General features: G+C 38.5%; 1 protein-coding gene across 2 annotated transcripts in view; it reads left to right on the top strand.

Annotated features, from left to right (window-relative positions):
- The window catches only part of PRKG1 (protein kinase cGMP-dependent 1), a 655,625-nt gene that overhangs the window by 553,144 nt on the left and 86,211 nt on the right, over positions 1–16,270 (top strand). Inside the window, exons 1-2 of one of the 2 annotated variants that reach the window (XM_042459016.1) lie at positions 4,028–4,185; positions 7,163–7,228. In XM_042459016.1, the coding sequence (XP_042314950.1) occupies positions 4,088–4,185; positions 7,163–7,228 (164 nt within the window). In that variant the 5' untranslated portion in view covers positions 4,028–4,087. Of the gene's footprint in view, positions 1–4,027; positions 4,186–7,162; positions 7,229–16,270 lie in introns of those variants that run through there. The other variant, XM_042459015.1, reaches the window with a different exon arrangement.

Below are 16,270 nucleotides of genomic sequence, written 5' to 3'. Positions count from 1 at the left end.
TTTATGAAGGTAGAAATGCTGATAATATTAAATATTCAAAAGTAACTGCTTCCCCTGAATTTCATTAAAACAAAATTTTAAAACTTTTGGAAGTATAATTTTGGATGCAGTCAGATTCTATGATCAGCAGATAAGGAATTATTATTTTTTTGGCATCTTGCATCTAGGAAGTATTCTTTGTAGCCCATTTGTTGCTGTACAAATAGTAGGTTTATCATGCCAGATCACAATTCAAGAGGTGAATTAAGTATTCATAACCATACAGTAATAACAACTAATAAAAATTGTTATAGCTCAGAATGTTATTTAAAACCATGCTGCTTTATGCAGAAGTTATGGAGATATGAGAATTAAGGTTCTCTCCTTCCCCTCATGGGTCCAGACGTACTTGTTTGTTTTAGGGGATTTAACAAGACTTGGTGATAATTAAATCAGCTTCTATCTGCATAACTTTTCCTTGGATATATTTTTGTTCATGCTAGAGTACAAGAGACCACAGGAAAGTGCTGAATGAACAGGAAGATCCAGAACTGTTACAAACCAAAGGCGCTATGTATATATTAAGACAGAATTAGGGCATAATTTCAAATTATCATTATAGTACAGACATTTTCTTTCTTTCAGAATACAGGAATTATCTGCATAGCTAAAAACATCCTAGTAATAGGGCACTTTTTTAAATGTGTATTTCTCCCCAAATCCTGAAACACAATTTTTGCCTTTCAAACTAGCTGAAATAATATTATAAGGAAAACACATGAACTATCTCTGTGATATTCAGCTTCAAATACAATGCCCGCAAAACTTTTCATATCAAATCTTTTGCTTTGAAATCTGTGGACAAAAAAGTTAAATACAAGGAAGGGTATCCTACCGAGAAAAAAGAAAAACAGAAGAATTACTTAAATTATTTGGGACATCACAACTTTGGTTATAATGACTAAAAAGGAACAAATATTCTCAGATTTCTCTAGAATTTATGTTGTGTTCAGTTTCACAAATGCATGGACACAGATGAGGGAGTAAATGACTGGCTGGAGGGAGGAAGTTAGCGAAATTGTTTTGGTCACAACTCCAGTAATGCATGTAAAGCAAGGATAAATATGACTTGGCACCAGAGCATCTATGGTACATCTCAGCAAATGGAGAAAGAAAGGGAATCTGACAGTGTAGAGCTGCTAAAAGAAATCAGACAGAAGTGCATGACTAAATCATGATAAAGGAGACATTTCAGAAGCATCTGATCTTAAAGCCTGGCTGATTGCTATGAATTACATACCACTGACATGATTTTCTTCTGTCTACTTTATAATCTGAATCTGCCTCGGTGGATAAAAAGAATTAATATTGTCAGTTCAGCATAGCCACCTGCTCAGCACAGACTGTGCATAGCAGAAGACCACAGCTTCACTTTCTTAAACAGGAGCTAAATTGAAGAAGTACTCTCAGCAAGGCTTCAGTGACAATTAATAAAAAATGCCTCGGAAACACACCATATGGTGCCATAAATTATATAATCCAACATCTTGAATATTACATCAATTTCTGCCTTTTTTACTACATTCCTTGTTTCTCCTCTTCCATATGGTGCTGATCAACAAGACCCTTCATTGATGACATATACAACTGACTTTAAAATATACTTTTAGCCAATTACCTCTACCTTGGTTGCCAATTCTTTAAGCATCTCTTACAGTTCTGTTGTTAATAGAGATTTGCCAGGTAGCTTCTCCTGGGTTTGACCAAGAGGCCAGTGAAGTAGAAAGTCAGTTCCCTGCATCTTGCAACGAATGTTAGCCCCTCCATTGCCATGAAAAGTTTTATTTGGTTATTTAAGACATTTCTGTCATACATTTCTCCCAAAATGGGATTCAAGACAGCTTACATTTTTTTTAAAAAAAGAGTAAAACATTGATTTCAAAAGTTTAAAAATAATTAAATTATACTAATGGCAATGGCAAACCCCTTCTGAAAAAACTTGCCAAGAAAACCCCTATGAAATGACCCTTAGAGTCTTCATAAGTCATAAATTACTTGGATGCACACCACCACCAATGTTAAAACACAAATTATACCGAGAATTGGTAAATTTGATCAATCTGGTGAGTTGTACTGTGCAAGGAGGTGGAAATGTGAGCAGAGCCCTTCCATCCTCAGAAAACAGATTCTAAATCTAATGTCCTGTCAAAATTCTGTGCCGTAGAGGTCATGCCAACAAATCCATCTGTTTCTCTTTAAAATAGGAAACACACACACCAATTTCCAGTGACATGAATATTCTGGCAAATAAGGTTATATTCCATTGAGAACCACTCCTACTCCTCTCTGAAACAGCATGCATGTGAACTATAACCACTGATGTCAGGTAGTTTTGGCAGGAGGCCATTTGGTGAAGTGGGATAGCACACAGCTGTCAAACATAAGACTGAGGTGGAAATCACTACCACATTTTGTGAGTCATTACCTTGTCATTATCTCTCAAATAATCCCATCATTGTCATTTGCCATTGGGAAGGAAGAGGATTGAGACTTGTAGGACACTTTAGCCAAATCCATTACTGAGCAGAGCTAATTGGCATCAGTTTGCTGTACCCAGAATAATTAATCACAGTTTATTCCAACTGAAAAGAATAGGCCTTAAATCACTCGAGATTAACATGTTCCATTTATTGGAATGGGTCTAAAATATAACTATGTGTCAGTGTGGCACAGTGGTGTGAGTGGTGGACTACAACTATGGAGACTAGGGTTCCCCACTCGACCATGAAACCCATTGGGTGACCTTGGGCAAGTCACATGCTCCCAGCCACAGAGGAAGGCCATGACAAACCGCCTCTGAACAAATCTTGCCAAGAAACCGCATGATAAGTAGTTCTCTTAGAGTCGCCATAAGTCAGAAACAACTTGAAAGCTCAGAATAGCAAAAGTATAATTAACCTGGTCAAAAGAAGTCCATAGATAAAACCTTTGATGGATTGATGGTTAGCAGCACTGAAAAGTGTTGTAACAATACTTTGTAAGGATCTCAGTAAAACAACAATGTAACATAATACAACATAAAATAATTTGCATTTCCCATTTATTACTAAAGCCATCCCTACTACTAGCCAGGGTGACACAGAAAGTCTACCAGCCACCCTCCCCAAACATTAAATAATCAGTGTATTCTTTTTGTAACCAAGAATATATCAGGTAACTTCTGCAGTGAGGTGTAAATGAGGGTGAGTAGGCAGGGAGACAAAACAGTCATGGGTTCACATCTATTTTCCATACTAATAAGTGATCATAAAATACATCTGAGGAAGGAGACTGAAGTCTACAAAAGCTCATGCTGCCAACTTCTTTATTTCAGTTAGTCTCAAAAGGACTACAAGATGTCTCTATGTACTTATTCTACAGACTAACAACTATATCTTTGAATTCTACCATAATATACATTAAAGTTGCAAGGAAGACTAGATAAATACAACTGGTTATATTTGTGTGGTATCATTGTTGCTCGCCTCTTACATTTATTCTTCTCGAGAATGACCCTGAGAGTACTTCAGTTTTATAGTGGACTGTTTTCCAGAACTGTACATAGAGCATCACCAGACAGGAATCATTTATCTTAATTTTCCATTTAAGAATTCCTTTTGACTACACCAGGAGTCTTCAGTTTGATAGTGAAGAACAAGGTGTCAGTTTCCTAAGGACGCATAGCAAACTGCTGAGTTAGACTGGAAAGGTTTTGGCATACACGTTTAGCTCCATACCTTGTGTGGGCTAACAGAGGTGTCATGTTTAAGCATGTGCTGGTATAATGCATTTGCTGCTAGGTCTATTGACAGCAGAAGACCTCTGTGCACCAGAGCTTTAAAGAAAGTATCAGTGATGAGAGGAGGTTCTCTCATGTAGATGAACTTTGTACTCCTTTGTGGCTTCGTGATCTACTCTGCAGCTGTGACCTTTTTCAAGCCTAGAGGTTTTACACTGAAAGGTTTGTAAAATTCCAGAGCTACAGAGTGGAAAGGTAGGGTTGCTGGACAGAAGGAGACAGTAGGAGTAGTTTCCCCAGGAAGGAAATGTTAGCTGTAAATTCTTAACTATGGGCTATTCAGACAGTGAAAGTGACTCTGAGCAAGCGGGCTATCTCTCTGGAAGTAGTGATGAAGATTACAGCCTTGAAGCTGAAAAGGCCTCAGAGTTAGTGCTCACCAAATTATATTTTCCATAATGACTTTATGCTAACATTTGTGGGGGATTTGGCACGGTGATTGTCTGGAGTGTTGCATTACAATGACGATTTGACTTACGCTAATAAAAAAAGGTGTTGTTAATAATTTATTGCATGCTTAGAATTGGCATCATTTCTCACATTTTAACAGTTTCCATAAACTGGCACTAACCTAGATGTAGATTATAGAACAAGTTGGGCTGGTGAGACAAAGCAGGGGTGGTGGGAGGTGTGACTTAATGTTCTTGCAGTGACATTTCCCCACTTCAGTGCATGAATAATTTTTGTCATTTTTTTAAAAAAGGTTTGAGTTTAATTTCTAAAATAAAATCTGGGAAGCATTATTACTGTTATTACTGTGTGAGAGCAGAAAATGTTAAATGCCTATGTGGATACAAATTGTAGTGCATTTTAAAACAAAAAGAAAATCAACATACATTTTGTGCTTTACCTTCCTTCTTTGGTACCTCAAAATTAATTTTCTCAGGCATTGTACATAACATCATTAGCAAAGGTAACCAAGATGCAGCACTAAAGATACAGTGTCATATTATACTGTGGCATTCTTCACATTGCCATGCTTTGTAGAATTTATTGCATGCTTGCTCATACAATCATAGGTGTGTGTGCGTGTGTGTGCGTGTGCATGTGTGTATGTGTATGCCTTCAAGTCACCTCTCATGGTGACCCCATGAATTTCATAGGGTTTTCTTAGACAAGGATTTTGGCAGTTCCTTTATTTGAAATATAGCCTGCTATTTGTTGGTGGTTTCCCCATCTACCCAGTCATCCATATTATTTTTAAAAAGTCATACTGCATTGCCAAAATAACTAAGCCTAGCAAGACTGTATTTTGATCCATAAGTCAGTGGTATGATAGTAAGTTCTGAAGTGCCAGTACTTAGTTTCATGCTCCCATAGCCACAACCTCCATGGAGAATTTAAAAACGTAAGCAGCTATGTTGCTGCATATTGTGTGTGTGTGTGTGTGTGTGTGTGTGGTGAATTTTGGTGGAATCAGATGGAAAAGTGATCTTGCAAGACAGCGAAATGGTGAGAATGATGAGACATGAATTCTTATAATATCCCTGATGCACCACTGGGGTTTACCAGGTGTCCTCAGGTCAGTCATTGTCTGAGACCACCTATAATACAGGTTATTATAAACATAAAGTGTATAGAGAGGTGGTAATCCACACCAGTGTAGGCCAATGCAAGTTCATTGTAGAAGGGGTGGGATGTCAATGTGAAGAACATTAAACCACCATATAGTGCCAACCTTATTTTTTTTAGATACCTTTCTTTTTTCTTTTTAATTTTTTTATATTAAAATACAACATTCTTATAATATTCAGAGTTTTCACTTCCTTCATCACTAAGAACTCAGGTATCATCTTATGGTTGCTGGTGGTGTTCCTGTTGAACTGATTGTAACATAATGGGATACAGTCTGTTCTAACATACAGTACCTTTAAAGTAATCAACAGAACCTAGTACAGCAGGTCTATAGTGTGCCATCTCCTTACGTGGAGGATCCGTTCTGGACACACACCCCCACATAAGGGGAATTCTGTGTATGCTTTAGCCCCATGGGGCTCATGCACACAGTGGCACAGTGGTGCATGTGCACCACGGGAGCACCATCATTACTTCTTAAGGGGCGTGCTGCCCCTTTTCCCAGTGCAGCTTTCAATGGGCGCACTGTACAAAATTATAAGAATTTCCCTGAACAATATTTCAGTTGACATTCAAAAAGTGAGGGTGTTGCTGTACAATACAGCATTTGTAAAATCAAGGTAGAAGTCTCTCTCTACATAATAAATAAATAAATAAATGTTTGTTTCCAAACGTGAGGAATACAAATGGGACCTATAGTGAGATGTTACAATGTGGAGTTCTTTGTGTTTTAGTTTCCCATCAACTAGTTAGAAATAAGGTTGTACTATTCTATGACCAATTTCCGCTGTCCCTTACAATAAACATGTAATATTCTGAGCCCATTAACAATATTTTGTCCTCACTAGATTTGGTCCTGCCCCAGATACTTTTCTAAGAGTGGTTTGTTTGTTTTGGAGTGGGGCACTTCTGTAAATCTTGGGTTTCATTCAGGTCTGCTGACCAGTTCCCCCTTCTTTATAGATGATACAGTTTTGGCAAAATCAGGATTGTTCTCATTAATACATATTATTATTTCAGAATAACAATTGTGTGAATCATGGGTTGGGAAGCTACAGCCTGCCAGATGTTAATGAACAACAATTTCCAACAGCCCTCACCATTGGCCAGACAAGTCATGACTGCTGGGAACTATAGTCTAACAACATCTATTGGGGCACAGATTCCTAGCCTAAAGGCCAAAATACACAAGACTGAGGACTTTAATGGGCCCGTTATGGTCACACATGCACCTTTTATCCTCAAAAGGATGTGCATTGCTAAAAGGACAACATGCATTACCAAAAAATAAGACAAAAAGAAGATAGATATTTGTATAAAGACTGCATATGCTAACGTATATATCGAGTTGGTGATGTAACTGTCCAGACAACTTCCTTAGCGTTTTCTCTGTTCCTAAAACTGACATTTAGATTATATTGATGGGATTTGTGTTTTATGTGGCCTGTGGTGTTGAATTAGTTGTTTGCATTTTTTAAATGGAACTGCAAAATCACAGAGAACAGTAACCAGGATAAACAAATCTTTTAAAAACTATATAAATGACGGAGCAGCTTATCTGCCAAGAAAATGATTTCATGTGTTAATGTTGTTTTATGAACATTTCTAAAGAGCTGTGAGATTTAAGAAGAAACATTAGTTTATGTTTATAAAAGAATAAATCACAGAAGCATAATTATCCTTTGCAAGGTGCATTAATGTGCTAATGTTTATACTGCAGAGACAATTGGCAGATTGCTGCATGTAAAATATATGTTTCTGTCATTTCAGGGAAGATGTCAGGACAGCCAATGTTATTTCAGCTGAAGCTGTTACATGTCTTGTCATTGACAGAGAGTAAGTATGGAATATTTTTTATCATGTGTTAACAATGGTCTTGAATTGATACTCACTGCAGATCTGCATTAGTTGCCAAACTGTTAAAATTCCTACACTCGGGGGGGGGGGGGCTACTAATCTGGTGTTGGAGTCAGATAGACTCCCAGTTAAGTCACAGTTTGAGATATATTAGACTCTACTCCAATTTGAGTAAAGAATATACAGTATAAGACTGTTCCAGACTGCCAAAATAAAGCTGCTTCGGGTCTCTTTGGAGGTATGCTGTTTAAATGATGCATGCGCCCTAAGAATCCAAAAGCTGCCCTCCAGTGCTTAGGAATGGAGTGTGGCTTTGGCGCGACCTCCGGACTCTTAGGACCCATGCATCATTTAAACAGCATATCTCCAAAGAGACCCGAAGCAGCTTTATTTTGATAGTCTGTAACAGGCCATAGTTGCATTTGGAATTTACATTTATAGTCATGGCTAATATCTAGGGTCCAAAACATCCTGCATGTTATGTGTTTAATTTCTCAACAAGTCCTCTTTCCCCAATACTTTACTCTTTCCTTTCTATTTCTTCTAAGCATCTTGGAAATGCAAATTTAAAAATAATATGAAATAGTCTCTGATCTAACTGTATCACCAACATGAAGCAATTATTATGTTGTTCAATTCAGTTTTTCATTGACTTAGTACTATGCTGTATACCATTTCCTTTTTTTTCTTTTTGTCTGTTAACCTATATTTGGGGCCGAAGTGACCCCAATACATGTTTGATGAAATCCTCAAATTGAAGCCTGCAGAAAGGAATAGAGGACAAAACACTAAATAGCAATTGACTCCACAAATGTGGGAAAACATATGAAGTAGAAAGTGGTACCAGTTTGGCAAAGGACTTTAAAAAAACATTTTTGAGCACAATTATACATTTCTGAGCACAACTTTACAAATGTAAGTGTGTAAATCCGCTGGGTGACTTTAGGCAAGTCACACTCCTTGAACCTCAGAGCAAGGAGGAAAAAAAAATCCTCTGAGCAAATCTTGCCAAGAAAACCGTGTGATAGGGTTATCTTAGGGTCATCATAAGTCAAGACTTGAAGACACATTACAACAAGTATTTCACACTGTACCATATATATCAAAGGATAAGGGAAGACTGCTTCAAGGGAAATATAACAGCAATTTAATTTATGACCCACTGCAATAGCACTGGGGTTGTATCCAATAGAAACAGATGGGGGCTGTTAAAACTGTCAGCTAAATGGTTCTTTGACACATTTACAAGAAAGGTTCCATGTTATGTAAAAAGCCCTGTTCTGCTGTGTAAATCCATAGGGAATGAAGAAAATTAATGAACCCAATTAGACACATTCTACAGGTATTCAAAGAGAAAATCCACTAAATAATTATTCATATTTTATCTGAACGATTCTATGAAAATATTTTGCCACTGGAACTTAATCATAATTAAAATTAATAGGTAGAATTAGTCTAAAATTAGACTTCCATGATCTGGTAATTCATGTATAATTGTTATGGCAACAGTTAAATGTGGTTTTCTTCTGCTGCTGACAATGCCCTTGAAGATAGCAAAAAAGTGCAAATCTAACTTCAAACCTCAAAGACTGGAAGTTAATCCACTGCATACCAGAGATTTCAACAGCCTTGTGCAATTGAGTGCTACTGCATTAATGCTATTTATAGCAGAATATGTACTTAGTTGTATTGTGACCCTGGAGAATCTGATTTTGTTTTCAGTCTATGTTTCCAGCTTTCAGTTAATTATATATATGACGCTAAGTGGAGAGACTTCTCATAGATTAGTGGAAACCTATTAGGCTTTGGTGTGCGTGTGTGTCTGTGTGTTTTTAAGTACATGCTTGAAGCCTCAATTAATAGCTTATGTCAATACTGTTAGGATTTTACATCATGCGATATTCAGTCTTTACACAGAGGATGCAGCCCTACAGCCATTTATATCTTGGTTAAGTTCCATGAAATCTATGATCTTTAGCTTAAATTTAACCATGTGGATATCAGAGGTCTTTTAAGCAAATGGAACTTCTCTAATTAATTCATAGAGTTCGGTGTTGCATGATCTTAACCTAAACTTAAAAAGGAATTAGCTGATAGGGAATTCAGGTTAGATCTGTGGAACCAGCATGGTGTAGTGATTTGATTGTTGGACTATGACTGGAAACCAGGGTTCAAATCCCCTTCTCATTGAGAAACCCATTCAGTGAGCTTGGGGAAGTCACACTTTCTCAGCCTCAGGGGAAGGCTATGGTCAACCTCCTCTGAACAAATCTTGACAAGAAAAACCCTGTGAGAGGTTCATCGTAGGGTTGCCATAAGTCAGAAACAACTTTGAAGGCATGCAATGACAACTGTGGCTATTAGTCAGGATGGCTAGGATGAGATGTATCTCAGGCCCTTTACAGATGGGCCATTAAGCACGTCCTGGCGACATACTAGGGTTGCCTCAGGGCATTGCTTATATATGCCCCACAACCCTAGTAAGTCGCCAGGACATCAAAATGGCGGTGTCCTGTCTACATGGGTGCCGTCATTTTGACGTAACGACCGCATTGCATCGAGATGGCATGGCACAGCCATTACATCCTGGCGCCGCTGCAGGGCCCCTGTGGCACCCTTTCAGTGGCACTGGAAGAAGCTCCGAAACGGAGCTCCTTTTATGCCGCATATCGCTGGTGCAGCCTTTACAGCGGCCCCTTTCTCTCTCTGTTGGGGTGTCCTTGGGGCACGAAGCCCCAAGGACACCCCTTTCCAGGCCGCAGGGAAGCAGTGTTTTGCTGCTTCCCCGAGGCCTGGAAAAGAAGCGGATTGGGACCTCCGGAGTTGCCGCTGTGGCAGCTCAGGCCCCAATCCGTTGGGGAAAGGGGCAGTCTGTATCCCACCTGAGTTAGAAATTCCCTTGCAATATACGCTGACCTAGACATATGACCCTTATGAAACAGTGAACAGTGTTTGGCTTGTGCTCTAGTCACAGCTGGCAATGGGGTTGTTGGTTCATGGTCTGTATGATTAAATTTTCATTTGCTTGTAACTTTGCTTCACTTCTTCTCATAGACCAAACATGCCACTGCCTGGAGGTCCTCTTTAAAAAAAATTTTTTGGGAACTAAAATCTAACATTACTGTAAAAATTATTTGGAGGCAGAGAGGTACCAGCTCTGTGAAATGTAGCTCTGATTTTAACCCTTAACACTTTGAAGGGTAAGAAATGGGGGGGGGGGAGAAACCTTACCATACTAACAGGAAAATTAATTGCTAGATGGGTTTTCATTTTTAAAAACAGGAAAGTTTTATTAGCACCAACAGAGTGCTGATAAGAACTGAAATAGTGTTGAGAATCGCTTGCAGGTTTAAAAGAATTTTGTCTGTCTATGAGATATTTCAAGCAATTCTCTCTTTGATCTATTAGTTAAGTGGGTGGAAGCATTGCAGTCCCAAAGAACAGAGAGAATTAAAAAATAAATAAGAATATAAGAAAGCCCTGCTGTATTCAGCTGTCTAGTTTTATTTCTAACAGTGGCCAATTAGGTTGCTCCTCCTCCTCCCTCCCTCCCAAACTGGGATTCAGATCTCCATTGCCACTGAATTTGGGGAATAGTGAATCTCTTAATATGGTTTCCTTCTTCCAGAAACTAAATATTTTATTTGATATCATATTTCAAAAGAGGATAGATACAGCATAATACTGTACCCATCTGATAAGAAGTAAATTGTCCTGATTTTAGTGGGAGTTACTTCCAGGCAATTGGGCATAGGATTCAAGCACTGGCATATTTTAAATCCACTGTTAATAATGAAAACAAATTTCCAATTTAGCCATTACAGCAGCGGCATCATAAATGGGATCTCATTTTGTTCTTCATGGCAAAACTAAGGAGCATACAGATCTTAACCTTGGGTTTATTTATATTTCTTCTGGTTTCTGAAGTGGTAGAAATGATTTTAATGACCCATTTTCTAAAACCTTCCCCAATAAAGACCACTGCTTTCTTATGTGGGGAAAACTACCTCCCATCAGTTAGCCACCTGATCATTTAAGGGCATGAGGTGATGTTGTTTCTCAAATACAATCAAAATCATGACAAAAACTTTGGAATAGAAGTTACAGTTTATTATGTTCTGACAAATTAAAGGGGACAGCTCTCATGATACCAACTAGTTCTGTGTCTCTGCCAAACAACTTAGCAGAAGTTCTGACTCAGAGTTTTGTGCCGTACTACATTTACATAGCATGTAATCCTGTTTATTGTATGGTCTGTTCCTCATGAAAACTTACTGTATATACTCATGTATAAGTCTAGAAATGTTAAGTCTACCCCAAAAACATGGGTCGACTTATCTACGGGTCAGTGTAAGTACTGTACTTTAATGCTTATTTTAAAAAGGAACCAGAGCAAACAAGAGCATAATCATGGAAGCACTGGCTCCCATCTATTATCTCATCCATCCAGCTTTTAATATGAAAACAAATTGTTATGTCTACTGAAATTTTGCTAGTTCTTTGGCATTGTTTTCCTTTGCTTCATCCTTTAGATCCTTTGTTATATTCCCCTAAATTTTACTCTTGATGTATCCTCGGGTCATATCAAAATCCATAAGTTTGGCACCAAACCTGTCCTCAACTTATACATGACGGTGATTTATAGTTGAGTGTAATGGTAATAGTTACATGATAACTAAATTACTTTTTAAATATCAAGCACATTTCTCCCAGCATTACAGACAGAGACTAGTGTGACTAACTGGCCTGTGTATACATCTGGGGAAAATTAAAAAGCAACGGTTATTGATTTACTTTTTTCCAGTGCTGTCACTAGGCCCAGTGCAGTAACTCATGCTGTCACTCAAAGGCTGCTTGGAACCACCACCACTCCCAGCCCAACCAATGATGATCCCTCATGGGTAGATCAGACTGCTGTGGAAGAGAAAGGCTCTGGTCTACTTGCTGCCAATGGCTGGTGGTCTGGGGAATCCAAAGGACAGTTTGTGTTCTGGGTTGTCATGGTCTACTTGTTTGCAAGTCCCAAAGGGCTCCACGCACCATTCTGCAATGGGAGAGGCCTCTAGGAGTTTACCGTGGCATGACAAGAACATCCCAGCTGGTCTCCTTGCTGCCTCTGGGCAGGTGGATCTGTTCCTTCCCAGGACCTTCAGTCTCTGGGTGTCATGGCCTACCTCAGTGACGCATGGTTGTATTTTCCACAGACACCCCCCTCACTCGGTTCAGTCCACCACCTCCTTAAAAATATTCCTGCTTTTTTCTATAAATATACGTTGCAATTGTACAGTTTCTATCTATAAGCCATGTGACCAGGGATGTAATAACACATAAAGCAAGATACTATGTCATTTTAAATATAGCATCAAGAGTTTTTGAATTTCAACAAAAAATACATCCATACACTGCATCCAGAACTGTATTTCATTTTGTTGTGAGTTCAATTCACAGTTATCCTCATTTGTTTTTCTTGCAACTTACTGCGTTGTCATTGCAGACATTCATTTGTCTCTGCAGGGCAGTGCATAAAAATAATGGAATTCCTTAGGTCCTGCTCTTCCAAACAGTGGGAAGTTTAGAGCCGTTTGCAAGCATGGACTGATTACCTTTAGACTAGAGATCATTGAGTGATGTTTGGTGACTTTGTAAAACTCTGTTAGAAATCTAAAGTTGAAAAGGAATGGTACAGAAAAATCAGGCAGCATAGATAATTGACTCCCAAAAGGCAGAATCCTAGCCCAAATAGCTCAGAGCACTCCTAACTGCTTCTGCCAAGATTCTCCTCGAAGCATCTGACAAAATTTTGTTTAAAACTACTCACTAGACCCTTAGTCTCACATTTGAAGCTTCTGGCTGTAGCCATCAGTTTGCTTTCAGTAGTGCAGTTTGCCTCACTGAAATAGGATTGACAACTGTTGAAATCAACCATTTGGGTTGCAGCAGTTTTTAGTGGAGCCTGGAGCACAGCCTACACCCTTGTACAACTACTGTCTATTCATGTTAGATGTATAGCTTAAGGATGAGGTCTATATCTGGTAACTGGCCAAAGAGCAAATAGAAATCAAAGTGAGCATGCCATTTCCCCTTGGCTTGTTGGCAATCCTACAATGAAATGTGAGACTGTTTATAGTGTATTTAGTGAAGTTTTAAATAGCACTGTGTTGAATCACAATCACTCAATTATGTGTTCTTGTGACTGATTTCTAAGAAACTCATATGCTTTCTGTATAGATGGGCACACACTTTGATTTGCCTCTATAGGCAATAGTCAGTGGTTGGATTGTTGACTTTGATTAGGATGAGTATCATGCCAGGCAGCTACAACATGAAGTTAAACCAAACAAATGCCGGTCTGTGATGCAACAGATTCTTTTTGCATGGAAAATCTTCATTTGAATGGGCTAGGAGCCACCTTGCATCCATCTGTCTAGGACTTTTCACCAGCTTGGATTGCTTGTATTAATTAAGAAGTCTAATCTTAGATAACAAGGACTTCAAACGGTACCAATCCTTCAAAACAGGTTTCTCCTTCAGTGTTAGGTGGTTAATATATTGAACAAGTATGATTTGCAACAAAAAGTATACTTTCACTGCTTGCAGGAGTCTCACTGTGCAACCTCTCCAGTATAATGCAAACTATAAGGTACTGAAGAGAGCCACCGTGGTGTAGTGGTTTGAGCATTGGACTGTGACTCTGGAGACCAGGGTTCAAATCACTTCTCAATCATGGAAAATCACTGGGTGACCTTGGGCAAGTCACACTCTCTCAGTCTCAGAGGAAGGTAAGGGCAAGCTCCCTCTGAACAAATCTTGTCACAAAAACCCTGTTACGGTGGCCATAAATCAGAAACAACTTGAAGGCACACAACAACAACAACAACAACAACAAGAACAACAAGGAACTGAACTAGGGCTTTACATTCCTCCCATCCCCCATTTCTCTTTTCTTTCCATGCAGGTAAATAGCATTCTGCCACTATTAATCATACTCTGTCTTCATTGACTAGTTTTTTATTGCTTGAATGCCCCTTTAGGTTTTTTAATTTTTTATTTCTGCAAAGTAAGGTTTTTTTCAAGCATGCACATATTCTTGTTTCCCAGTGGTCCTGTTCTGTCTTCTGTTATCACTTACTATCTGAGTTCAGGGGTAGAGGGGATGATGAAAGAGAGATAAAGCTGAGTTCTAACTGAAGAAATGTAAGTAATTTCCACTTTGGAAAAGCAATAAATGGCAGCAAATCTGTTCTATGTATACTGTCCTTTGAGCCTAATTAAAATACCTCTCTGCTTTTCAATATAGCATCTGCATAATTATTTGATCAGATCATCATCATCTCAGGAGTGATATGTCATTCTTGATACAACATAGTTCTTAATGCTCGTAGTTCTTAATGCATTAGGCATTTAAATTCATTATTTTCAATAATAACTTTATTAATATGAATTTGCCTTTTCTTTAGTTTCCTTAATTATAAGACTAAAATAATGGTGCGCATAATGTACCCCATGGACATCATACAGTCTCTGAAGCCCCCCACTAGTCCCCCAAAATGCCCTAAGTAATCTCATTTTTTTTAATTTGCCATGATTTAGGAGCATTTCTTTTGCATGCATCACACAGAAAGCACCCCAAAACTATGGAACTGTGCATTGATACTCCCAACCTATCCCTATAATCATCCCATTTCCCCATGCAATCCCTCTCAAAATGGCAAAGAAAAAATGGCCTTTCCCTTTTAAATATGTTGTGCACAGAGAGACACACTTAACCATTTTATAAATGTCCCCAAATCAAAGTAGATTTCCAGCCTCTTCCCATGCACCTGTTTTATTGGCACTGTGTGGCCCACTGGAGGCCCTAGTGACCCAAAATTGTCTCCCAGACCCAGAGCAATTACTCACCCTTGCTCTAAATCCTGAAACCATATATTATTTGTTCATCCATATCCATATAGGATGAAAACTTGTGTCAATTTTACTTTTTCCTTACATTCCATTTTAAAAACAAAATTGTATTTCTATCCCGAGTATGAAGAAATGCATAAATTTTGGTACAAACTTAAACAAACTTCTTCTTCATTTCTACTGTCCAAATTCAGTAGACACAGCTATTCCTAACATAGATGGGGCTTTTGACACACATTCCTCCAAGATTAATATGTCTTGACTGCCCAGGGATTCAAACTCAGATTTGCCTGAGTGAACAAATCTGTTACCTCATATTTAGTTTTTAATTCAAAATTCTTGGAATTAAATTTTTTCACTATCTAATCCAGATGATTTTGTACTGGTCAGGGACATCACTAGCGGTTGTGAGGGTTACAGTCCACACCAAGTGACACCCTGAGGGGGTAAAACTACTACTCCCCATACCTCTGCCTTTTTCCAAATGCAGGCTGTGGCATTTGCCTGTCTCTCTTTAAAACACTTGAAAAAATGGTATGAATGGGGCAAGCCTCAGTGGGAGGAGAAACGAGAGGCCCCAAGTTTATACACACACATACACACACACAGTGTGCATGCGTATGTGTGTGTGTGTGTGTATAATTCTTTTTACATTTTCTTTTAAAAATCACATCCAATTTTCACTTTAACCACATGAAAATATGAACACCTAGATACATTTAGGCAGTGCGTATGATATTGTAATTTAAAAGTATATGTTTAATTTTGCTAGTTGTTTACCGCATTACATAATTAAACAGTTCACAGTAATTATATAATTACATAATTGATGTAGTTATATTACATAATTACCTTTATATTCAGTGACATATGGGAATTATGATTTATGAGTAGCATGAGTGCAAAAAAACATTACTAAGAATTACTAGGGAGTCAAGGGAGGGTGACACCATGAGTTACCACACCGGGTGACGCCAACCCTAGTGATGCCACTGGTGCTGGTTTGCTGTTCTTTCTGATTTCCTTCTATGCTCCCAACTGCAGCCTAATAATAAAGCAATGCCCTGTAAGGGCTTTGCACTTGAGCCCAACTCTTCATGCCCTGCTGCAACTGGGGTA

This window comes from Sceloporus undulatus, chromosome 3 (assembly GCF_019175285.1).
Source record: "Sceloporus undulatus isolate JIND9_A2432 ecotype Alabama chromosome 3, SceUnd_v1.1, whole genome shotgun sequence".
Taxonomy (NCBI): Eukaryota; Metazoa; Chordata; class Lepidosauria; order Squamata; family Phrynosomatidae; genus Sceloporus; species Sceloporus undulatus.
This window is presented reverse-complemented; position numbering and strand designations above follow the sequence as displayed.